General features: G+C 48.6%; 1 protein-coding gene across 3 annotated transcripts in view; it reads left to right on the top strand.

The window, feature by feature from the left end:
- TUT4 (terminal uridylyl transferase 4) overlaps positions 1-25,347 on the top strand; it is a 117,159-nt gene that overhangs the window by 60,625 nt on the left and 31,187 nt on the right. For 2 of the 3 annotated variants that reach the window (XM_088463464.1, XM_088463463.1), the window contains exons 7-9: positions 9,004-9,164; positions 12,995-13,089; positions 20,199-20,697. In XM_088463464.1, coding sequence (XP_088319590.1) covers positions 9,004-9,164; positions 12,995-13,089; positions 20,199-20,697 — 755 coding nt within the window. The remainder of the gene's footprint in view (positions 1-9,003; positions 9,165-12,994; positions 13,090-20,198; positions 20,698-25,347) is intronic. The other variant, XM_088463466.1, reaches the window with a different exon arrangement.

Below are 25,347 nucleotides of genomic sequence, written 5' to 3'. Positions count from 1 at the left end.
ACAGTCACATATTATTGGTTTCAGTCTAAATACACATAGATCACTATATCAGTGCATCTGCATAGACAGCATTTATCCCTTATGTAATCTATCAAATGAAATGTCAGTAATGATGGAAGGTGTAGCACGGGTCACAAATAAACTGTACCTTTTGCATATGGTGATTTCTATTAATACTATTGTGGGCGTATTATTGATATCCAATTATTTATATGTGCAATTTGTATATCCTGCTACCTTCAATAGAATTGCTTGAAGGTATTTTAGATCCTGATAGTTGGCATAGAGGAATTGATATAGATTTATCACATATGGAATTGATATAGATTTATCACATATGGAATTGATATAGATTTATCACATATGGAATTGATATAGATTTATCACATATGGAATTGATATAGATTTATCACATATGGAATTGATATAGATTTATCACATATGGAATTGATATAGATTTATCACATATGGAATTGATATAGATCTGTCACTTCTTTGTTTATTTATGCTGTCTGGACCATATGTTGTCTTGATTTACTGTTTTACGTTTGTTAGTGTAAGCCGGACGGAATTATCATTCTCCTTTTTCCATGACTGATTAAAGGTATGTTTTACTAACTTGCAGTTCCTTCGTCTTAGACCCCTTTGGATCCAAAGAGGTACATTCCAGCGATATTGATGGTCTTTATGTAGATAACTGTGGAGCTGATTATCTCAGCTTGCATGCTGTTCATCCCAGGGAGTGTTTTCCAACACCACAGATGTTCGGTTCCCTGGTACAGAGGTGGAGTCTGGCATAGGTAGACCTTCTTAGCTAAAGCACAAGGTTTACTTGTACGGGGCAAGGACGGTCCCAGTGGATGCCATGATGACTCCTTAGTGGTGCAGTCTGGGTTATATTATTTCAGAGATTGCCTTGATTACCCAAGTTCTCAAGAAGGTCAAAATGTAAAGGGTCCAAGTTATTCTAGTGGCTCTGCACTGGTCATGAAGGTCTTGGTACACCAGTATTCATTTTCTGGGCAGATCTGCTAAGATGAGGTCTATCATTCCATCCAGACTTAGCTCGGTTTGCTTTTAACAGCTTGGCTGTTGAAGCCTTGATTCTCCATGCTAAGGTGTTTTCTCGCCAGGTCATCCAGTCGAAGATCAGGGCTAGAAAACCAGTATCTTACAAAACCTTCCACAGAATTTGGAAGATATACATCTCTTGGCATTCAAGTTACTTCACCACTTCTCATTTTTGCAAGATGGCTTGGAAAGTGGATGGAAGCTGGCTTCATTGAAGGTTCAGCTTTTGTTTTTTTTCCAAAATTCTTTCACAGGAAATTGCAAATCATCCTTTTAGGGTATGTTGCATGTCCAACTGCATTATATTCCACCAGTGGGGTCTTGGGAGCATAATTTGGTTCTCTCTTCATTGATCCAATTGATTTAGTGGACTTCAGGTACCTTGTCTGGAAGGATATTTTTTATGTTGGTCATCTCTTCTGTTCGATGATTGTATGAATTTGTCACACTCTCTTGTAAATACCCATTTTTTTGTGTTTCCTTCAGGACCGATCTGTCCCATGAACTGTTCCCTCTTTTTAGCTGAAGGATTGTATCCAGGTTACATTTAAATCAGGACATTGTAATTCAGCATTGCACCCAGATTCGGCCTCAGGTAATGAATATGAAACAGTACTGGATGTGGTTTGGGCCCTGAAGATCTACGTGGATAGGTCATGCTTGCTGAGGAAGATTGACAGTCTTCTCATCTTGTATTATGTTGCCAGCAACAATACAGTCTGTAGCCAGATGGATCATGACTACTTTTTGCCAGATGTATGTCTTGGAAGAGGTTGTTGGAGCAAGTGTGCAGATCGGCCAGCTGGTCCTACGGACTTTTACCATATTTTACAAGTTGAAGGTGTTTGCTATTAGAGATGCCAGTCTTACGCAGAAAGCTTTGGCTGAGCATACCTCCCCGAGGGGCAACTTTGAAATGTCCCCATGGTTAGCAGTACTCCCTTGATAAGACAGCAAAAGAGTAATTTTGGTACTCACTGTTAATTAGGTTTGTCTTAGTCCATCTGGGGGCCACTGTGCGCCCACTCTTTTGTTGTACACTCTGTGTTAGTTCAATATAAGGTTATAAGTGTGGTTCTGGACAACTCAAGAAGCTTTACTCCCGATCAACATATTGGAGCAGAGCCCTATACCAGGCCAAGTTCTCTCTCCAGTACAAAACTGTCAAGGTTCAGTCCGACAATGCGACGGCTGTCTCATATATAAACCATCATGGTATAACCCATAGCAAAAGGTCCGTGAGGGAGGTAACCCGCATTCTTCATTTGGCGAACTGTTCCTTTCAGCTCAGTCAGCAATTCACATCCCAGGGTTCCACAATTGGGAAGCCAACTTCCTAAGCCGCCAGGATATGTACTCTGGCTAATGGTCTCTTCACTCAGAAGTGTTCCAGATGTTGGTGAGTCTCTGGAGGTGTCCGGACATCGACATGCTGGCCTCCCATCACAACAAGAAGCTTCCTCTACCAACAAAGATCACGCCAAGAGCAAGGCGTCTAATAGTACGCATGGTCACAAAGGAACCCAAGGTAACCTCTAAGCAACTGAAGGCCTTTCTCACATTAGCTAATGTTCAAGAGTCCACCATCAGGAAGACACTGAAGAACAATGGTGTGCATGGCAGGATTGCAAGGAGAAAGCCACTGCTCTCCAAAAAGAACATTGCTGCCCATCTGCAGTTTGCTAAAGATCTCCTGGACAAGTCAGAAGGAACAATGGAACAATGTTTTGGGGACAGATGAGTCCAAAATAGAGCTTTTTGGTTTTAAGTGAGAAGCATTATATTTGGAGAAATGAGAAAACTGCATTCCAGCATAAAAACCTTATACCATGGTTTGGGTTTGTTTCTTCTTCAGGTTCCATAGGGATCCACAGGGATACCATGGAGATAATGTGGTTGGAGTGATCCAGGCACTAAACAGTTAAAGCTTTCAGCTCCTAGGATGCCTCTAGTTCTCCTCCACTTATACCCCGTCCCTGGCCACAGACATTCAGTTGTTGCTGCACTGTCAGTCTGGTTCCAGAGAAAGATTGCTTCTTTACCAGATGTTATAATTGTTTTTATGGGGGTTCTCCGAGCTCAGCCTCCTTTTGCCCCACTGGTAGCACTGTGGGATTTGTCTTTGGTTCTCAAGGGGCTACAAGCTCCCCCATTTAAACCTCTGGACTCTGCAAGCAGAAGAAACTGCTGTCAACCATTTCAAGTCTACAGAGTCTCTGACTTGGCATCGCACTCTTGTCACTCACCATTTTTACCAGGATAGAGCTAAAGTAGTGTCCTGTTTTCATATGAATGAAGAAATTGTAGTTCCAGCTTTTCAGGCTTCAGATCTTTCTGTAGGTGAAGCCTCTCTGGATGTAATTCGTGCTCTCCGTATACATGTGGAGAGTACAAAATCTATTACAAAATCAGATACTCTTTTTGTGTTATATGATTTTCACAAACACGGATAGACAGCTAACAAACAGACTCTGGCTAGATGGTTACATATGACTATCTCTCAGGTGTACACACAGACTGATCTCCCTGTTCCAAATATGGTGACAGCACATTCTACTCTGTTGTAGGTCCATCTTGGGCATTCAGTCATGGTGCCTCTGTTGAGCAATTGTTCAAGGCAGCCACGTGGCCTTCTGTTCACACTTTTCTCAGCTTCTACGCTTTTTATACGTTTACCTTTCAGGATGCTTCCTTTGGGCGACAAGTTCTCCTTTCTCCTCAGGAGCATCCCCCACCCTTAGGGGAACTGCTTTAGGACATTCCCATGGTATCCCTATGGATCCCTATAGAACCTGAATAAGTAAATAAGAGTTATGGTAGACTTACCATTGAGAACTCTTTTTCTTCGAGGTCCATAGGGTCCACAGGGCACCCACCTTAAGGCACCTGGCTGCATTGGGTAATTTTTCTTTTGGTTACGGCTTTGTTCTTCCTTCTCCTTTTCCTTTTCCTGCATTGGGTTTGTTTACAAAACTGAATGTCTGTGGCCAGGGGTGGGGTATATGTAGAGGGAGACCAGAGGCATCCTGGGAGCTGAAATCTTTAACTGTTTGGTGCCGTGCCGGATCTCTCCAACCACATTACCCCCATGGTATCCCTGTGGACCCTATGGACCTCAAAGAAAAAGAATTATCAATGGTAAGTCTACCATAATTCTTATTTTTGCTGCATCTGGCCCAGGACGATTTGCCATCATTGATGGGACAATGAATTCTGAATTATACCAGAATATTCTAAAGGAAAATGTCAGGACATCTGTCCATGATCTGCATCTCAAGAGAACGTGCGTCATGCAGAAAGACAACGACCTAAACCACACAAGTCATTCGACCAAAGAATGGTTATAGAATAATAAATTGAAAGTTTTGGAATGGCCAAGTCAAAGTCCTGACCTTAATCCAATCGAAATGTTGTGGAAGGACCTGGAGAGAACAGTTCATGGGAGGAAACCCATCAACATAACAGAGGTGAAGCTGTTTTGTACGGAAGAATGGGGTAAAATTCCTCCAAGCCGATGTTCAGGACTAATCAACAATTACCGGATATGTTTAGAAGCAGTTATTGCTGCATAAGGGGGTCATACCCGATACTGAGAGCAACGGTTCACATATTTTTGCCACTCACAGATATGTGATATTGGATCATTTTCCTCAACAACCAAAAAATGAGCATGTCTAATTTTTTGTCTTATTTGGTTCCCTTTATCTACTTGTTGGACTTGAAAAATATGAGGTAATTTTAGGCCAAATTTGAGTAGAAACATAGAAAATTCTGAAGAGTTCACAAACTTTCAAGCACCACTGTATGTTCTAAAAGTGATGGTACTGTCTATGTGACTCATCTTTAATGGCGGATTGCTGACTTTTACCAGGCTACTTCCACCAACTTATTCTGTTGAGTACGGCTCCTGTATTCTGTCATGATGCAATGTTCTCCCTCTGTTAGGATTGTGACCCCCTGCCTGTTTAGGCACTCTTCCCAGTTTTCCTTATGTCGATGCGAGACCTTTCGTGGCTGATGTAGTCTGTTATGGTTCTCTTCACCTTCTGATGATAGTGGGGTACTGTGTTTGGTCTCTGGATATGTTCAGGTTGCAAATACTGGCTACTTTTCCAGATGGAAGTTATGACAGGATACCTTATTAGTGGTTTGTATGTCTGGTAAATAAGGAACTCCTGGTCGTACAATTCAGGCAGGTTTCCAGTTCTGATAAGTGTTCCTTGTTAACTTCCTTGTTATGTGACAGCCAACACTTCTGCTAGTTTCTTGTGGCTTTCTTAATGAATACCATTTATCCATATCTGGGTGGTCTTCTTAGAAGCTCCGCTTTTCTACTACCCCATTCGTACCAACATGAGATCCGCCGTCAGCTGTATATAGCGGGGCTGGTTCTGTGTTGGGAGCAAAGCAGAAAAGGGAAGTATCTGGGCATCTTGGTAACACCGTGCTGCACTGGATGGGGAGATGTAACGTGCAGAGAGAGTTACATTTGTCAGGGTAAATTGCTATGTGACAATAAAGCTGTCCACTATTTGTAGGCTACATGCAAATGTAGCCAGTATTTACCCAGCATGCAAACAAAATCATTGTATTTGCACAACTTGCATTGCAGCATGGTTTGTTCCAGATACAAAGTTACTTGATTTTTTATTAGCTTTACTTTGAAAAAGTCTCTTTTCTGCCATCTGCTGTAAGACGGTATTCTACAGAAGAAGATTCTTTGCCTTCAGAGTTACTCCCTTGTCATCCGGTGTCTGTCCTCCATTGCATGCTGTCAGTCAGGAGGCTGGTGTCTTGTTTTGAGGAGGGTGCAGACCACACTTCTGCTCCCTGACTTCAGATATTCTAATTAGTCTTTGGGTGCTCTGTTGTCACCTGACACCTATAATTTGTCACTCTCTTGGCGGTGGTTGTGGAGATGCTTTCTCAGCTGAAGTCTTTTCTTTCTTTTAGTTGGGGAAATCTGTTATGTTCATGCAACAGGTTTTCACATTCACTGATCCTGTGCCTTCACCTATGGGGGCATTGGGTTCTGGCGGGGCTACCTACTGGTTTCTGTTCTCAAATGACCATAGTGGCGCTAGATTCTCTGCTATAGGCTCACTTGCTTCTCAGGGACAATCATCGTGGTGTCACAACTCTATGGCATTGACGCCTATGACTTTAACAGGGGCATCGCCAGTAACATGCTGCCTTTGGGTGCAGCTGGGATGTCCTGGTAGTTATTTCAAAGTGGTCAACTGTAACTCTCTTTAAGCAGTTGGTTCCGCAGGGTGCTTTCTTTTCCTGCTGACCTGTCTGGTGAAGGGGCCACATGCCGCCCTCTGCGGTGGTTCATTACTGCGCACCACCAGAGCTCAGCTGGCATTCCTAGAGATGTCTTCATCTATGGCCGCATCCACCATGGAGTCCTTTTTCAGTCATCATTCGCATTGACTGGTTCTACCATTCCTGAGGATTCAGCCACTTCTTTCAGGGTTTTTCCATGTTTCCTCCGTCCATGTTCCTGGCGTTTTCACTTGTTCCTTTTTCCTGTTATTTCTAATCTGCAGGGCCTGCAATGGCCTTTCACTCACTCTTTCTCATCGGCCGCTGTTCCCAAGACAAAGATGTCTTGCGTTCTGGTTCAATGTCTATGCGACAGTTGTTTTTCGCATTCCATCTTTCACAGGCTTAGTAGTCCTGGCTCTGGGACTGTATCTCACTTGGTGTAGTGCTTGTTCTATATCTCCATTCTGCCTGGATGGGGAGGGATTTCTGTAGATGGCTCCAATTGTGAGGGGATAGCCAGTGATGTACCATTTGCTGACCTGTTGGATTTTGCATTTTATTGACCCGGCATATGTGCAGGCTCAATGGTTGCTCATGTGGTAGCTCATGTGTGCAGCGGGCAGTGGAGGGCTGCGGGGACTTGGGAAGGGGAATGTGCAGGCGGGCTGTGGGGACTTGGGAAGGGGAATGTGCAGCGGGCAGTGGAGGGCTGCGGGGACTTGGGAAGGGGAATGTGCAGCGGGCAGTGGAGGGCTGTGGGAACTTGGGAAGGGGAATGTGCAGGCGGGCAGTGGAGGGCTGCGGGGACTTGAGAAGGGGAATGTGCAGGAGGGCTGTGGGGACTTGGGAAGGGGAATGTGCAGGAGGGCTGTGGGGACTTGGGAAGGGGAATGTGCAGCGGGCAGTGGAGGGCTGCGGGAACTTGAGAAGGGGAATGTGCAGGCGGGCTGCGGGGACTTGGGAAGGGGAATGTGCAGCGGGCAGTGGAGGGCTGTGGGGACTTGGGAAGGGGAATGTGCAGCGGGCAGTGGAGGGCTGCGGGGACTTGGGAAGGGGAATGTGCAGCGGGCCGTGGAGGGCTGTGGGAACTTGGGAAGGGGAATGTGCAGGCGGGCAGTGGAGGGCTGCGGGGACTCGGGAAGGGGAATGTGCAGCGGGCAGTGGAGGGCTGTGGGGACTTGAGAAGGGGAATGTGCAGGAGGGCTGTGGGGACTTGGGAAGGGGAATGTGCAGGAGGGCTATGGGGACTTGGGAAGGGGAATGTGCAGCGGGCAGTGGAGGGCTGCGGGGACTTGAGAAGGGGAATGTGCTGGCGGGCTGCGGGGACTTGGGAAGGGGAATGTGCAGCGGGCAGTGGAGGGCTGTGGGGACTTGAGAAGGGGAATGTGCAGGCGGGCTGCGGGGACTTGGGAAGGGGAATGTGCAGGCGGGCAGTGGAGGGCTGTGGGGGCTTGGGAAGGGCAATGTGCAGGCGGGCAGTGGAGGGCTGCGGGGACTTGGGAAGGGGAATGTGCAGGCGGGCAGTGGAGGGCTGTGAGGACTTGGGAAGGGGAATGTGCAGGCGGGCAGCGAAGGGCTGTGGGCACTTGGGAAGGGGAATGTGCAGCGGGCAGTGGAGGGCTGTGGGGACTTGGGAAGGGGAATGTGCAGGCGGGCAGTGGAGGGCTGTGGGGACTTGGGAAGGGGAATGTGCAGGCGGGCAGTGAAGGGCTGTGGGCACTTGGGAAGGGGAATGTGCAGACGGGCAGTGTAGGGCTGTGGGCACTTGGGAAGGGGAATGTGCAGGCGGGCAGTGGAGGGCTGTGGGGACTTGGGAAGGGGAATGTGCCAGCGGGCAGTGTAGGGCTGTGGGGACTTGGGGTGGGGAATGTGCAGGCGGGCAGTGGAGGGCTGTGGGGCCTTTGGAAGGGGAATGTGCAGGCGGGCAGTGGAGGGCTGTGGGGCCTTTGGAAGGGGAATGTGCAGGCGGGCTGTGGGGACTTGGGAAGGGGAATGTGCAGGCGGGCAGGTGAGGGCTGTGGGCACTTTGGAAGGGGAATGTGCCAGCGGGCAGTGGAGGGCTGTGGGGACCTGGGAAGGGGAATGTGCAGGCGGGCAGTGGAGGGCTGTGGGAACTTCTTAAGGGGAATGTGCAGGCGGGCAGTGGAGGGCTATGGGGACTTGGGAAGGGGAGTGTGCAGGCGGGCAGTGGATGGCTGCGGGGACTTGGGAAGGGGAATGTGCAGGCGGACAGTGGAGGGCTTTCGGCACTTGGGAAGGGGAATGTGCAGGCGGGCAGTGGAGGGCTGTGGGGACTTGGGAAGGGGAATGTGTAGGCGGGCAGTGGAGGGCTGTGTGGACTTTGGAAGGGGAATGTGCAGGCGAGTAGTGGAGGGCTGCGGGGAACTTGGGAAGGGGAATGTGCAGGCGGGCAGTGGAGGGCTGTGGGGCCTTTGGAAGGGGAATGTGCAGGCGGGCAGTGGAGGGCTGTGGGCACTTGGGAAGGGGAATGTGCAGGCGGGCAGTGGAGGGCTGCGGGGACTTGGGAAGGGGAATGTGCAGTCGGGTAGCGTCCAGCGCTGTTACATTTTTGGCTTACTAATAAAAGATGTTATCAGACACGGAGCCTGGAATGAGGAAGTGACATAAACAAGCTATAAGTCTCCTTGTTCTTGTCCCTAGGATCAAGAAGAAGGACAATGAGAAGGATGATGACAAAGACGTTAAGGAGGATGAGCGGGAACTCAGGGAGAAGAGGTGCTTTACTTGTGGGGATCTGGGACATGTCCGAAGGGAATGTCCTGACAACAGTACAACACGGCAGAAGAACAACAGTATTCTGGGTAATGCTTCCTCTGCAATCATGCAATACTCATAAATATGCAAAATATCATCTTTAATCCACTATAAACTTCATTTAGGGGTAACTGTATCCATTATAATTTCTTAAGAAGAAAAATCTATGTAGTTAATTCTTCTGGGATGTTTTCAGGAACGGGTTTCTCATAGAACCCAATCAGATATTTGCTTTCATCTCTCTGGCATGAAAATTACAGTTCGGTTGCTATCGGCAAAGTGTCACGAGTCAGCAAGGGTTAATCAAAAACAACCACCTGGTCTGTCTAAAAATGACTAAAATCCCTGTTATCACTAAAGTCTGCCCCCACTGCAGGTTGTCACAGTCAGCCAGTAGCCTTTCTCCCATGTCACACACTACTCAGGGTTACATCCATACAGTAGTAGCTCATCCTGGCACGTCAGCTTGTTACATTATGTTCAGTATGGAGAATGAAACAACAATGCAGAAGGGACATTACCAATTCCATCAGCACCTCTCCTCCCAGAGGTTAGCCCTCGTGTCTCTATACACAGAACGTGGCAGCAAGGTATAGCTATGAGTTTAGTCTTTATACGCGTTCCGCTATTTCTTTTACACATGATTAGACCATGACAGGTGACATAACTGCTGTTCTGTGTGGTTTTCATAAATGAACTGCACTGTTATTTAACATTATTAAAATAATCAACTAAAGCATGTCCTGGGACCCAGCACCCCCCTCCGTCACCCCCTCCCCATGTCCCCGCCAATGGCTCTCAGCTACGATGGAGACAGTACAGACCAGAAGTGGCACAACCCTGCGACGCCAGGTCCGGCACAAGGTGAGTATAGGGACTGGCTGAGGTGACCTGTCTTATGCCAGGTCCATATTACTAGGTATAGAACACCTGCATATTCCATTGTGCTTTAGAATTGAGAACAAAACAGTCATAAAATAAGACTGGGTAATAACAGACCGATAAGGAGGTAAGTGGACCCTGCTCGCAGGCTTACAAGCTATAAGGAAATAGGGATTTAATACATGAGGATACGAGTTACATGTTATAAATTGGACTAGCCAAGGTTCTTGGTGGCTTAGTATCCAGTCACACAGCAACGTTGGTGGTTCTGGAATTTGATAAACAACTTGAAGAGGTAGAAGAAAGGTTTGTGTAAGGGAGGGCAGTGTCAAAGTCCTGTGACTCGGAGGAGGTGATGAGAGACGCAGAGAGGTGATGCGCGGTGATGAGAGACGCAGAGAGACTCAGAGCAGGTGATGAGAGACTCGGAGCAGGTGATGTGTGTGGATGAGAGAGGCAGAGAGACTCGGAGCAGGTGATGAGAGACGCAGAGAGACTCGGAGCAGGCGATGAGAGACGCAGAGAGACTCGGAGCAGGTGATGAGAGACGCAGAGAGACTCGGAGGAGATGATGAGAGACGCAGAGAGACTCGGAGGAGGTAATGAGAGACGCAGAGAGACTCGGAGCAGGGGATAAGAGACGTAGAGAGGTGATGTGCGGGGATGAGAGAGGCAGAGAGACTCGGAGCAGGTGATGAGAGACGCAGAGAGACTCGGAGCAGGTGATGAGAGACGCAGAGAGACTCGGAGCAGGTGATGAGAGACGCAGAGAGACTCGGAGCAGGTGATGAGAGACTCGGAGCAGGTGATGAGAGACGCAGAGAGGTGATGCGCGGGGATGAGAGACGCAGAGAGGTGATGCGCGGGGATGAGAGAAGCAGAGAGGTGATGCGCGGGGATGAGAGACGCAGAGAGGTGATGCGCTGTGATGAGAGACTCAGAGAGGTGATGCGCGGGGATGAGAGACGCAGAGAGGTGATGCGCGGGGATGAGAGACGTAGAGAGGTGATGTGCGGGGATGAGAGAGGCAAAGAGACTCGGAGCAGGTGATGAGAGACGCAGAGAGACTCGGAGCAGGCGATGAGAGACGCAGAGAGACTCGGAGCAGGTGATGAGAGACACAGAGAGACTCGGAGGAGATGATGAGAGACGCAGAGAGACTCGGAGGAGGTAATGAGAGACACAGAGAGACTCGGAGCAGGGGATAAGAGACGTAGAGAGGTGATGTGCTGGGATGAGAGAGGCAGAGAGACTCGGAGCAGGTGATGAGAGACGCAGAGAGACTCGGAGCAGGTGATGAGAGACGCAGAGAGACTCGGAGCAGGTGATGAGAGACGCAGGGAGACTCGGAGCAGGTGATGAGAGACTCGGAGCAGGTGATGAGAGACGCAGAGAGGTGATGCGCGGGGATGAGAGACGCAGAGAGGTGATGCGCGGAGAGGAGAGACGCAGAGAGGTGATGCGCGGGGATGAGAGATGCAGAGAGGTGATGCGCGGAGATGAGAGACGCAGAGAGGTGATGCGCGGGGATGAAAGACGCAGAGAGGTGATGCGCGGTGATGAGAGACGCAAAGAGGTGATGCGCGGGGATGAGAGACGCAGAGAGGTGATGCGCTGGGATGAGAGACGCAGAGAGGTGATGCGCGGAGATGAGAGACGCAGAGAGGTGATGCGCGGGGATGAGAGACGCAGAGAGGTGATGCGCGGGGATGAGAGACGCAGAGAGGTGATGCGCGGAGATGAGAGACGCAGGGAGGTGATGCGCGGAGATGAGAGAAGCACAGAGGTGATGCGCGGGGATGAGAGACGCAGAGAGGTGATGCGCCGGGATGAGAGACGCAGAGAAGTGATGCCCGGGGATGAGAGACGCAGAGAGGTGATGCGCGGGGATGAGAGACGCAGAGAGGTGATGCGCGGGGATGAGAGACGCAGAGAGGTGATGAAACATTTTATATTGAATTCAGCAAAATCCAGGAGACCAGTTTCAGTTTATGGCGTGACAGAGCGGAGCACAGGTGAGCGCGGGGATGATCAGATTAGCCGCTGCATTCTGTATACAGGTGTGATGGTCTGTTTAGGGGAGACCAGTAAGGAGACTATTGTAGTAGTGGGATACATACTGCTTGTCTAGAAACATTATGGGGACCCCGGAATTCATGCGCTATGATGTTGGTAAGTGTAAAATGCTGCTTTAAGCATATGGCCGGCAGTACAATTAATTTGCCATCATTGTGGCGCCTGCGTTCTGGGGTCGCCATAATGACGAGCACACTGCAGCCCGATATAATCAGTATGGGAGATAATCAGTGCAGGCATTAGAGTGATTGCAGTGTCCTTTGTGATATGTAGACGTGTTCTCTATATGTTTAAGCTGCGGCCGATTCAGGTCACTCGACATGTCGTCCTGACATCGCTGCTAGGCGGGCATTTGAATTTTCACGCCCAGCTGCATGCAAGTGTACGGCCGGTGGGCGCACCACCCGTAAACACGAGATGCGCTTATATACCTGCAGATATATCGTCCTCCATCTGTGCTACACAGCCGACACGATACCTCACAGACACATTGCTGGCGATGTGTCGGCCAATATATCGCCCAGTGTGTACCCAGCTTTAGGTGTAAGTCACATGATGTGGATTCAGATTGAGTGTGGGATGTAAAGGACAGGATGACATCTAGGCAGCGAGCATGAGGTAGGGTCTGTTCTCCTGTCTGTACAGGACTGGTAAATGTGCGTATCATTCACAGATGGTTCTGAGATCCGGAGGAGCTTATTAGTTATACAGGAGAAGTGGTATAAATGGAGGAAAGCACAGAACCCAGCCCTACTGTCATATAGCCTAGATTGCACTATTGCTGAATAGATCTGTTCTAGGCGTTGTCTAGCGCTGTGCTAGAATTGATGGTACTGGATCCGCTCGGTTATTTCTGATCACATTACAGATATGAGGACTTTCTACAACATTTTATTGAATCTTCTATTTTCTGCTTTAGCTTCTCAGATCTTAAGCCTGATTGTCCCTCAGCCAGTGCTCACCCCATTACAGCAGATGGAGCGCCCTACACGCACCCGACAGGCTTCAGAATCGGTGAGACGTAACGCTATTATGGTACATAAATGTGCTATTAATCCAAGGAAAATGTAAGATTACTGCATTGAATAGATGAATGGGTTATTGCTTCTGTCTCTGTCATCCAGGAAAGGATGAATGCCGAGCAGTGATTGGGTCATTCCATACTAATCCAATCAGATGATCCATTCAGTGCAGTAGATCCCTCCCCTTTGCTTCATATAACAGGACTCACCGTTGCTCTGTAATGTCAGCGATGTTTCGCTCTCCAGGATTACAGCTGCCGGTAGTTCTGCGTTAGACCAGATTAGATCACCATATATGTGTGCCCAAAATGGTTACTCAAACCAAAAAAAAAATGGATTGAATAGGAATTGTATTGTTCCAATAAGAATGACTCCATCAGCCAGTGTTCCTAGATATCGGGCAACAGGAACCGTTGTGTCCCTTGTACTCGTTCCTGCTCACTGAGTAATGGAGCTGTGCATCCCAAGGCTGGCAGGCTGGTAGTCACCATTGTGTCCCTTGTACACGTTCCTGATCACTGAGTAATGGAGCTGTGCATCCCAAGGCTGGCAGGCTGTTAGTCACCATTGTGTCCCTTGTACTCGTTCCTGCTCACTGAGTAATGGAGCTGTGCATCCCAAGGCTGGCAGGCTGTTAGTCACCATTGTGTCCCTTGTACTCGTTCCTGATCACTGAGTAATGGAGCTGTGCATCCCAAGGCTGGCAGGCTGTCACCATTGTGTCCCTTGTACACGTTCCTGCTCACTGAGTAATGGAGCTGTGCATCCCAAGGCTGGCAGGCTGTTAGTCACCATTGTGTCCCTTGTACTCGTTCCTGCTCACTGAGTAATGGAGCTGTGCATCCCAAGGCTGGCAGGCTGGTAGTCACCATTGTGTCCCTTGTACACGTTCCTGATCACTGAGTAATGGAGCTGTGCATCCCAAGGCTGGCAGGCTGGTAGTCACCATTGTGTCCCTTGTACTCGTTCCTGCTCACTGAGTAATGGAGCTGTGCATCCCAAGGCTGGCAGGCTGGTAGTCACCATTGTGTCCCTTGTACACGTTCCTGATCACTGAGTAATGGAGCTGTGTATCCCAAGGCTGGCATGCTGTTAGTCACCACTGTGTCCCTTGTACACGTTCCTGCTCACTGAGTAATGGAGCTGTGCATCCCAAGGCTGGCAGGCTGTTAGTCACCATTGTGTCCCTTGTACACGTTCCTGATCACTGAGTAATGGAGCTGTGCATCCCAAGGCTGGCAGGCTGTTAGTCACCATTGTGTCCCTTGTACACGTTCCTGATCACTGAGTAATGGAGCTGTGCATCCCAAGGCTGGCAGGCTGGTAGTCACCATTGTGTCCCTTGTACACGTTCCTGATCACTGAGTAATGGAGCTGTGCATCCCAAGGCTGGCAGACTGCTAGTCACCATTGTGTCCCTTGTACACGTTCCTGATCACTGAGTAATGGAGCTGTGCATCCCAAGGCTGGCAGACTGTTAGTCACCATTGTGTCCCTTGTACACGTTCCTGATCACTGAGTAATGGAGCTGTGCATCCCAAGGCTGGCAGGCTGTTAGTCTCCATTGTGTCCCTTGTACTCGTTCCTGCTCACTGAGTAATGGAGCTGTGCATCGCAAGGCTGGCAGGCTGTTAGTCACCATTCTGTCCCATGTACACGTTCCTGCTCACTGAGTAATGGAGCTGTGCATCCCAAGGCTGGCAGGCTGGTAGTCACCATTGTGTCCCTTGTACACGTTCCTGCTCACTGAGTAATGGAGCTGTGCATCCCAAGGCTGGCAGGCTGTTAGTCACCATTGTGTCCCTTGTACACGTTCCTGATCACTGAGTAATGGAGCTGTGCATCCCAAGGCTGGCCGGCTGTTAGTCACCATTGTGTCCCTTGTACACGTTCCTGATCACTGAGTAATGGAGCTGTGCATCCCAAGGCTGGCAGGCTGTTAGTCACCATTGTGTCCCTTGTACACGTTCCTGCTCACTGAGTAATGGAGCTGTGCATCCCAAGGCTGGCAGGCTGTTAGTCACCATTGTGTCCCTTGTACACGTTCCTGATCACTGAGTAATGGAGCTGTGCATCGCTAGGCTGGCAGGCTGCTAGTCACCATTGTGTCCCTTGTACTCGTTCCTGATCACTGAGTAATGGAGCTGTGCATCGCAAGGCTGGCAGGCTGGTAGTCACCATTGTGTCCCTTGTACACGTTCCTCCTCACTGAGTAATGGAGCTGTGCATCGCAAGGCTGGCAGGCTGGTAGTCACCATTGTGTCCCTTGTACTCGTTCCTGATCACTGAGTAATGGAGCTGTGCATCCCAAGGCTGGCAGGCTGGTAGTCACCATTGTGTCCCTTGTACACGTTCCTGCTCACTGAGTAATGGAGCTGTGCATCCCAAGGCTGGCAGGCTGGTAGTCACCATTCTGTCCCTTGTACACGTTCCTGATCACTGAGTAATGGAGCTGTGCATCCCAAGGCTGGCAGGCTGTTAGTCACCATTGTGTCCCTTGTACACGTTCCTGCTCACTGAGTAATGGAGCTGTGCATCCCATGGCTGGTAGTCACCATTGTGTCCCTTGTACTCGTTCCTGCTCACTGAGTAATGGAGCTGTGCATCGCTAGGCTGGCAGGCTGTTAGTCACCATTGTGTCCCTTGTACACGTTCCTGACCACTGAGTAATGGAGCTGTGCATCCCAAGGCTGGCAGGCTGGTAGTCACCATTGTGTCCCTTGTACTCGTTCCTGCTCACTGAGTAATGGAGCTGTGCATCCCTAGGCTGGCAGGCTGGTAGTCACCATTGTGTCCCTTGTACACGTTCCTGATCACTGAGTAATGGAGCTGTGCATCCCAAGGATGGCAGGCTGTTAGTCACCATTGTGTCCCTTGTACACGTTCCTGATCACTGAGTAATGGAGCTGTGCATCCCAAGGCTGGCAGGCTGTTAGTCACCATTGTGTCCCTTGTACACGTTCCTGCTCACTGAGTAATGGAGCTGTGCATCCCAAGGCTGGCAGGCTGTTAGTCACAATTGTGTCCCTTGTACACGTTCCTGATCAATGAGTAATGGAGCTGTGCATCCTAAGGCTGGCAGGCTGTTAGTCACCATTGTGTCCCTAGTACTCGTTCCTGATCACTGAGTAATGGAGCTGTGCATCCCAAGGCTGGTAGGCTGTTAGTCACCATTGTGTCCCTTGTACTCGTTCCTGCTCACTGAGTAATGGAGCTGTGCATCCCAAGGCTGGCAGGCTGGTAGTCACCATTGTGTCCCTTGTACACGTTCCTGATCACTGAGTAATGGAGCTGTGCATCGCAAGGCTGGCAGGCTGTTAGTCACCATTGTGTCCCTTGTACACGTTCCTGATCACTGAGTAATGGAGCTGTGCATCGCTAGGCTGGCAGGCTGTTAGTCTCCATTGTGTCCCTTGTACTCGTTCCTGCTCACTGAGTAATGGAGCTGTGCATCCCAAGGCTGGCAGGCTGTTAGTCACCATTGTGTCCCTTGTACACGTTCCTGCTCACTGAGTAATGGAGCTGTGCATCCCATGGCTGGTAGTCACCATTGTGTCCCTTGTACTCGTTCCTGCTCACTGAGTAATGGAGCTGTGCATCGCTAGGCTGGCAGGCTGTTAGTCACCATTGTGTCCCTTGTACTCGTTCCTGCTCACTGAGTAATGAAGCTGTGCATCCCAAGGCTGGCAGGCTGTTAGTCACCATTGTGTCCCTTGTACACGTTCCTGATCACTGAGTAATGGAGCTGTGTATCCCAAGGCTGGCAGGCTGTTAGTCACCATTGTGTCCCTTGTACACGTTCCTGATCACTGAGTAATGGAGCTGTGCATCCCAAGGCTGGCAGACTGTTAGTCACCATTGTGTCCCTTGTACTCGTTCCTGCTCACTGAGTAATGGAGCTGTGCATCGCTAGGCTGGCAGGCTGTTAGTCACCATTGTGTCCCTTGTACACGTTCCTGATCACTGAGTAATGGAGCTGTGCATCCCAAGGCTGGCAGGCTGTTAGTCACCATTGTGTCCCTTGTACACGTTCCTGATCACTGAGTAATGGAGCTGTGCATCCCAAGGCTGGCAGACTGTTAGTCACCATTGTGTCCCTTGTACTCGTTCCTGCTCACTGAGTAATGGAGCTGTGCATCGCTAGGCTGGCAGGCTGGTAGTCACCATTGTGTCCCTTATACTCGTTCCTGCTCACTGAGTAAAGGAGCTGTGCATCCCAAGGCTGGCAGGCTGTTAGTCACCATTGTGTCCCTTGTACACGTTCCTGATCACTGAGTAATGGAGCTGTGCATCGCAAGGCTGGCAGGCTGTTAGTCACCATTGTGTCCCTTGTACACGTTCCTGATCACTGAGTAATGGAGCTGTGCATCGCTAGGCTGGCAGGCTGTTAGTCTCCATTGTGTCCCTTGTACTCGTTCCTGCTCACTGAGAAATGGAGCTGTGCATCCCAAGGCTGGCAGGCTGTTAGTCACCATTGTGTCCCTTGTACACGTTCCTGCTCACTGAGTAATGGAGCTGTGCATCCCAAGGCTGGTAGTCACCATTGTGTCCCTTGTACTCGTTCCTGCTCACTGAGTAATGGAGCTGTGCATCGCTAGGCTGGCAGGCTGTTAGTCACCATTGTGTCCCTTGTACACGTTCCTGATCACTGAGTAATGGAGCTGTGCATCCCAAGGCTGGCAGGCTGGTAGTCACCATTGTGTCCCTTGTACACGTTCCTGATCACTGAGTAATGGAGCTGTGCATCCCAAGGCTGGCAGGCTGGTAGTCACCATTGTGTCCCTTGTACACGTTCCTGATCACTGAGTAATGGAGCTGTGCATCGCAAGGCTGGCAGGCTGTTAGTCACCATTGTGTCCCTTGTACTCGTTCCTGATCACTGAGTAATGGAGCTGTGCATCCCAAGGCTGGCAGGCTGTTAGTCACCATTGTGTCCCTTGTACACGTTCCTGATCACTGAGTAATGGAGCTGTGCATCCCAAGGCTGGCAGGCTGTTAGTCTCCATTGTGTCCCTTGTACACGTTCCTGATCACTGAGTAATGGAGCTGTGCATCCCAATGCTGGCAGGCTGTTAGTCACCATTGTGTCCCTTGTACACGTTCCTGATCACTGAGTAATGTAGCTGTGCATCCCAAGGCTGGCAGGCTGGTAGTCACCATTGTGTCCCTTGTACTCGTTCCTGATCACTGAGTAATGGAGCTGTGCATCCCTAGGCTGGCAGGCTGTTAGTCACCATTGTGTCCCTTGTACTCGTTCCTGCTCACTGAGTAATGGAGCTGTGCATCCCAAGGCTGGCAGGCTGGTAGTCACCATTGTGTCCCTTGTACACGTTCCTGATCACTGAGTAATGGAGCTGTGCATCGCAAGGCTGGCAGGCTGTTAGTCACCATTGTGTCCCTTGTACTCGTTCCTGATCACTGAGTAATGGAGCTGTGCATTCCCAAGGCTGGCAGGCTGTTAGTCACCATTGTGTCCCTTGTACACGTTCCTGATCACTGAGTAATGGAGCTGTGCATCCCAAGGCTGGCAGGCTGTTAGTCACCATTGTGTCCCTTGTACTCGTTCCTGCTCACTGAGTAATGGAGCTGTGCATCCCAAGGCTGGCAGGCTGTTAGTCACCATTGTGTCCCTTGTACACGTTCCTGATCACTGAGTAATGGAGCTGTGCATCCCAAGGCTGGCAGGCTGTTAGTCTCCATTGTGTCCCTTGTACACGTTCCTGATCACTGAGTAATGGAGCTGTGCATCCCAAGGCTGGCAGGCTGTTAGTCACCATTGTGTCCCTTGTACACGTTCCTGATCACTGAGTAATGGAGCTGTGCATCCCAAGGCTGGCAGGCTGTTAGTCTCCATTGTGTCCCTTGTACACGTTCCTGATCACTGAGTAATGGAGCTGTGCATCCCAAGGCTGGCAGGCTGTTAGTCACCATTGTGTCCCTTGTACACGTTCCTGATCACTGAGTAATGGAGCTGTGCATCCCAAGGCTGGCAGGCTGTTAGTCACCATTGTGTCCCTTGTACACGTTCCTGCTCACTGAGTAATGGAGCTGTGCATCCCAAGGCTGGCAGACTGTTAGTCACCATTGTGTCCCTTGTACACGTTCCTGATCACTGAGTAATGGAGCTGTGCATCGCAAGGCTGGCAGGCTGTTAGTCACCATTGTGTCCCTTGTACACGTTCCTGCTCACTGAGTAATGGAGCTGTGCATCCCAAGGCTGGCAGGCTGGTAGTCACCATTGTGTCCCTTGCACACGTTCCTGATCACTGAGTAATGGAGCTGTGCATCGCAAGGCTGGCAGGCTGGTAGTCACCATTGTGTCCCTTGTACTCGTTCCTGATCACTGAGTAATGGAGCTGTGCATCCCAAGGCTGGCAGGCTGTTAGTCACCATTGTGTCCCTTGTACACGTTCCTGCTCACTGAGTAATGGAGCTGTGCATCTCAAGGCTGGCAGGCTGTTAGTCACCATTGTGTCCCTTGTACACGTTCCTGCTCACTGAGTAATGGAGCTGTGCATCCCAAGGCTGGCAGACTGTTAGTCACCATTGTGTCCCTTGTACACGTTCCTGATCACTGAGTAATGGAGCTGTGCATCCCAAGGCTGGCAGGCTGTTAGTCACCATTGTGTCCCTTGTACACGTTCCTGCTCACTGAGTAATGGAGCTGTGCATCCCAAGGCTGGCAGACTGTTAGTCACCATTGTGTCCCTTGTACACGTTCCTTATCACTGAGTAATGGAGCTGTGCATCCCAAGGCTGGCAGGCTGGTAGTCACCATTGTGTCCCTTGTACACGTTCCTGCTCACTGAGTAATGGAGCTGTGCATCCCAAGGCTGGCAGGCTGGTAGTCACCATTGTGTCCCTTGTACACGTTCCTGATCACTGAGTAATGGAGCTGTGCATCCCAAGGCTGGCAGGCTGTTAGTCACCATTGTGTCCCTTGTACACGTTCCTGATAACTGAGTAATGGAGCTGTGCATCCCAAGGCTGGCAGGCTGGTAGTCACCATTGTGTTGCAGCTCACCCTAGCTCAAGGGGTACAGGGAGTGGGTACACTCTGCATTGTTCCCTAATAATGTGTTTTCTGTATTTCTCTTGCAGTCAGAATCTCATCACTCATCGTATTCACCGCAGCCACCGCCATTCCCACAAAACGCCAAAGGCCAGACGCAGCCCCAGCAGACAAAGCTCGGCCAACAGCAAACGCCTCCGGTGCAGAATCCTCACCAGGTTCAGCGACCCATGTTTAATTTCCCTCACACCCCACCCTCTCACTTCTCTGCTCTGCACAGTCTTGGGCTACTGCCTCTTCCTCCCCAGATCCCTATGCACAACAACCCATGGCCCATCCATGGCCAGATGCTTCGCTCCTCCTCTGGGATTCCTCCTCACTCTAGTGGTGTCACCTTCCCAGCAAGATCTGGCAGCAGCAACACCTCCGTACCCAATCAGAGCGCTGTAAATCTGAATGATCCTAGCATTATCTTTGCCCAGCCTGCTGCCAGGTCTGTGGGTATTCCCAACTCTACCCACGATGGACATTGGCACAATTCCCAGACTCCTAACTCACTGGTGAGCAATGGAACAGTGAGTGTCACAGGTAAATGTCTTACTGTACTGAAGTTCATGTGTGTGCTAGGACATGTAGAGAAAATTACAATTTATAGCAAGAGCCAAGGATTCCATAGATATCACACAGCTGTCTGGGCTCATATAAAGATACATATCACACAGCTGTCTGGGCTCATATAAAGATACATATCACACAGCTATCTGGGATCATATAAAGATACATATCACACAGCTGTCTGGGCTCATATAAAGATACATATCACACAGCTGTCTGGGCTCATATAAAGATACATATCACACAGCTGTCTGGGCTCATATAAAGATACATATCACACAGCTGTCTGGGCTCATATAAAGATACATATCACACAGCTGTCTGGGCTCATATAAAGAACCAGACGGTGATCGATGATCTGAGGATGGACTCAATGATGGACGTGTAGAACTGGACCATCATTTTCTATGGCAGGTTGAATTTCTTCAGCTGCCTCAGGAAGAACATCCTCTGTTGGGCCTTCTTGATGATGGAGGTGAAGTTCTTCTCCCACCTTAGGTCCTTGGAGATTATAGTCCCCAGGAATCTGATTGACTCCACCCAGTTAACTCTGAAGTCACACATGATGGGAGACAGTCGGCGCTGGGCTCCTCCTAAAATCTACCATCTCCCCAGTTTTTTGAGCATTCAACTCCAGGAGGTTCTGGCTGCACCAAGAAGCCAAGTAGTCAACTTCCATTCTGTAGGTAGACTCATCCCCATTGGAGCTTATTCCAATTAGGGCTGTGTCGTTTGCAAATTTCAGGAGTTTGACTGATGGGCGGCAAGAGGTGCAGCTATTCATGTAGAGAAAGAAGAGCACAGGAGAGACCACGCAGCCTTGTGGGGCCCCACTACTGATGGTCCGAGGCTCAGAGAGAATAACTTACCCAACCTCATGTACTGCTTCCTGTTTGTCAGGAAATCGGTAATCCACTAGCAGGTGGGCTCAGGTAGGCTCAGCTGGGATAGTCTGTTTTGGAGAAGTACTGGGGCAATGATATTGAATGCGGAGCTGAAGTCCACAAACACGATCCTTGCACAGGTGTTAGGAGAGTTTAAATCCAGGAAAATGAAATGAAGACCCATGTTGACTGCGTTATCTACTGAACTGATGGCTCTGTAGGTGAATTGCAGTAGGTCAAGAAGGGATTTTGTGATGTCCTTAAGGTGGATCAGCACGAAGCGCTCAAAAGGTCAGGGTGACTGGACTGGTTAGGAACTGGGATGATGATAGATGTTTTGAAGCAGGCAGGAACCCTGCAATCCATTAGTGAAATGTTGAAGATGTCTGTGAACACTGGGGACATCAGGTCTGCACAATGCTTCAGCGTAGAGGGGAAGACAGGATCCAGTGGGTTCTGTCTCTTAAAAAGTTTGGATACTTCTCTCTCCTGGATGGAAAGAGGTGTAATGGGGGGACGAGGTGGCCATTTGGGTCCATTATATGGAAGGGGGCTGGAAAGAAAAGGTATGGGCTGTGGGGGTAGACTGAGTGTGTGGGTCAGAGTCAGGGCAGTTCCACTGTTTGTCGAATTCTGCAGTAGAACTCATTCAGGTCATTTGCCAATTTGACGTCATTCATAGAGTGGGGCAATTTGGTTTTATAGTTTTTAATCTCCCTTAGTCCCTTCCAGACTGACGAGGAGTTGTTGGCTGAGAAGTGTTGTTCCATCTTCACAGAGTACTGTCTTTTCGCCTCCTTGATCGCCTTACCAAACCGTGTACTTAACGAATGAAAACCTGCCCCCACTCTTGAATGCTGCCTCCTTCTCCAAAAGAAGCTTTCTGAGTCTTGCTATGCACCAGTGTTTGTCATTGTTGTAACTCACCCAGCTGTTATATGATGTCACAACCTTTGTATTCTCATCCAGGCTATTGGGAACAGTCCTAAACATTTCCCAGTCTGTGGTTTCAGGCCGTCGCTCAGTTCTTCCACTGCTTCTCTGATGCTCCAATTCTTGTATCTCCTCACAACAGGCTTAGAAAGTTTTACTTTCTGCCTGTATGCCGGTATCAAATGAATAAGAGCGTGGTCAGATAGTCCCAAAGCCACTCAGGGGACCACGTGATATGCTCTACTGATTGCTGTAACAGTGATCCAAAGTCTTCTCCTCCCTGGTCGGGCATTTAATTAGCTGTTTATATTTGAGGAGATCGGGAGTTAATTTTCTCTTGTTAAAGTCCCTAAGGACAATAACCAGGGATTCCGGTTTCCCTCGCTCCACTCCTAATATTTGGTCGGCAAGCTGGCGTTGCACCTTGAGCACATCTTCTTGTGGCTGAATGTAGACTTCAGCCAATATGAAGGAACATTCATGGGTGGAGTAATATGAAAAAAAGATTCCAGGTCAGGAGGACAGGTTTGCACAATCACTTTCCCATCGTTGCACCAGCCTTGATTTATATAAAAACAAATCCCTCCACCTTTTGCCGTGTGTGAGAGATTACGCGTTGCGGTCTGCACATAGCAGCTGGAAGCCGGAAAGTTGGACAGCCCAATCCAGTGTAGATTCACAAAGTCACGATTCCGTAATTTTTCCTAATAAGAAGACGCAATATAATGAAGTTTAGAAACTAAAATCACTTGATTTTAATTAATCTATTTATTTAGGTATTTTTCTATCGATTTTGTAGTCTATTTTCAATCTGCCTGTTTAGTAAATGAGAGAATCCTTTAGTGGTCTGTGTGAAAGTATTGCTGTTTGGTCAATGGTCAGTTTTGGCCGGGATTCAGTTTTATAGTCTACTTTATTGTCGAATTTGCCTTTAGTAAATTCACAGATTTGCAAATCACACAGAAAATTACCTATAAATACACCAGAAAGCCAAAATCGACTTTTAGTAAATATACCCCTTAATTTCAGAGAAAGACCCTAGTGGCCTATGCACAACTTCGAGGTCGGGGGACAGTGGTATACGTCTGTCTGGTTTATATCAGGCACTTGGGCAAAATCTATACCTCAATCTATGTCCTAAGTGATAACAATTGTGTAGGCTCCCCATTCATATCAGCTACAGGAGCTGCTTGTTAAGATCACTGGAGATGCTTTGGGTTTAGAAGGAGCAACTTCCCATTTAGAGAGATGTATAGAGAGAGCAACTATCTCTAAATCACGCACGCAACAGGCTCCTGTAGTCCACCGAAATACAATTCTCTTCCGATAAGGAGGGAGAATTACAATGTGACTGTGTGTGCACCTCGCTGCTGGCCAAGGTGTTAGAGGATTGCGTCACTGTGGTCTGTCAGGCGGTGAATATCATTGATCTGGAGGACTTTTAATCTTCTACAAATGATATCTTTGAAGAAAAGAAATTGAGGATGAATAATATCTTTTAGAGGGATTACACGAAGACCGTGTCTTCTTATTTTGTCTTTAGAGCTTCTGGTTGTCTTAGTGAGGCATCTTTAATCAATTCCAATACATTATTGGTCATCGTTATACAAGTTTTGTGGCTTAATTTTGGACTGCTAAGTCAATTAGCCAGGGGCAAAGGTGCTTTTCTTCCATTTAGTTTCTTTAAATCTAAATCACCTCGGTTTTCTCAACAAGTCCTGACGGCGGGTAACAGAAATGGAAGAACTCAGCCATCCTCTTCTACAAGATGGGGATCGAGGAGAGGCGGGGAAACTTCAGCACCTAAATGTCAGGCACCTAAACCCGCAGAGCAGCAAACTGCATGCTGTGGAGGGAGCCCAGCTTTTGTTGTTCTATGACAAATGGAAGGCCTCCTCTTCAGACTGGTGGCTAGTGGGAGTTATGGAAAGGGGTTACATGTAAATCTTTTTGAACCTCTCCACAGGATTTCTCCACAGGTCTTCCAACGAAAAATAGAAGTGTCTAACACTTAACCAGGTCATAGCAAGTCTTGTCTCTCCATAAGGCATTTCTCAGATACCAGAGGAACAAAGGAATTAGGGTTCTTGCTTACACCTCTTTCTTATACAAAAACCAGACAAAACATATCAGCCTATTTTAAATCAAAACATTTTTAAACACCAGACTTTATGTTTTTGAATTCAAAACGGAGTCCTTAAGATCATAAATAAATGGCATGGAAGCATTTGATTGACATATAAGACACATATGTACATATTCCAATTTGGGAAGGTCATCATTCCCTACTAAAGATTGCAATGCAGGACACCCATCTTCTTCAGGGCACTCCTTTTTGGTCTTTGCAGAGTTCCTAGAGTTTTAGGAGAATGATGTTGGTAATGACAGCCTTGATAGGATAAGAAGGGAGAGTGTGTACACTAGGTACAGGAAAACAATATGCATATTATTAGGAGCCAACCAATACAAGATAAACATGTAGGACAGTCCCTTGTAAATTGTATATGTGGTTGGAGGTGCACCATGGAGAAATGTACAATATGCTCAACAAACGTGATTGACCCAAGGGTCGCTCCAGCTGTAGAACGTTCACTTTTTCAGTGCACTCTTTTATATGTAAAATAATAAGTCTAAAACTCAGCTTTTAATATAGTGATTAAAATAAGGGTCACAAAAGTGTGATATGGTTCATAGGCCTGATTCAGCAGTGCCAATCACAGATTCCCCATCAGGACCCATACTGTGAGCGTGCAGAATGGGTCCTGCGTAGTCGAACGCAGACCCTTCTATGCCTCTGTCTAATTGA

This window comes from Taudactylus pleione, unplaced genomic scaffold (assembly GCF_031769625.1).
Source record: "Taudactylus pleione unplaced genomic scaffold, aTauple2 ptg001379l, whole genome shotgun sequence".
In the NCBI taxonomy this organism is placed as follows: domain Eukaryota; kingdom Metazoa; phylum Chordata; class Amphibia; order Anura; family Myobatrachidae; genus Taudactylus; species Taudactylus pleione.
This window is presented reverse-complemented; position numbering and strand designations above follow the sequence as displayed.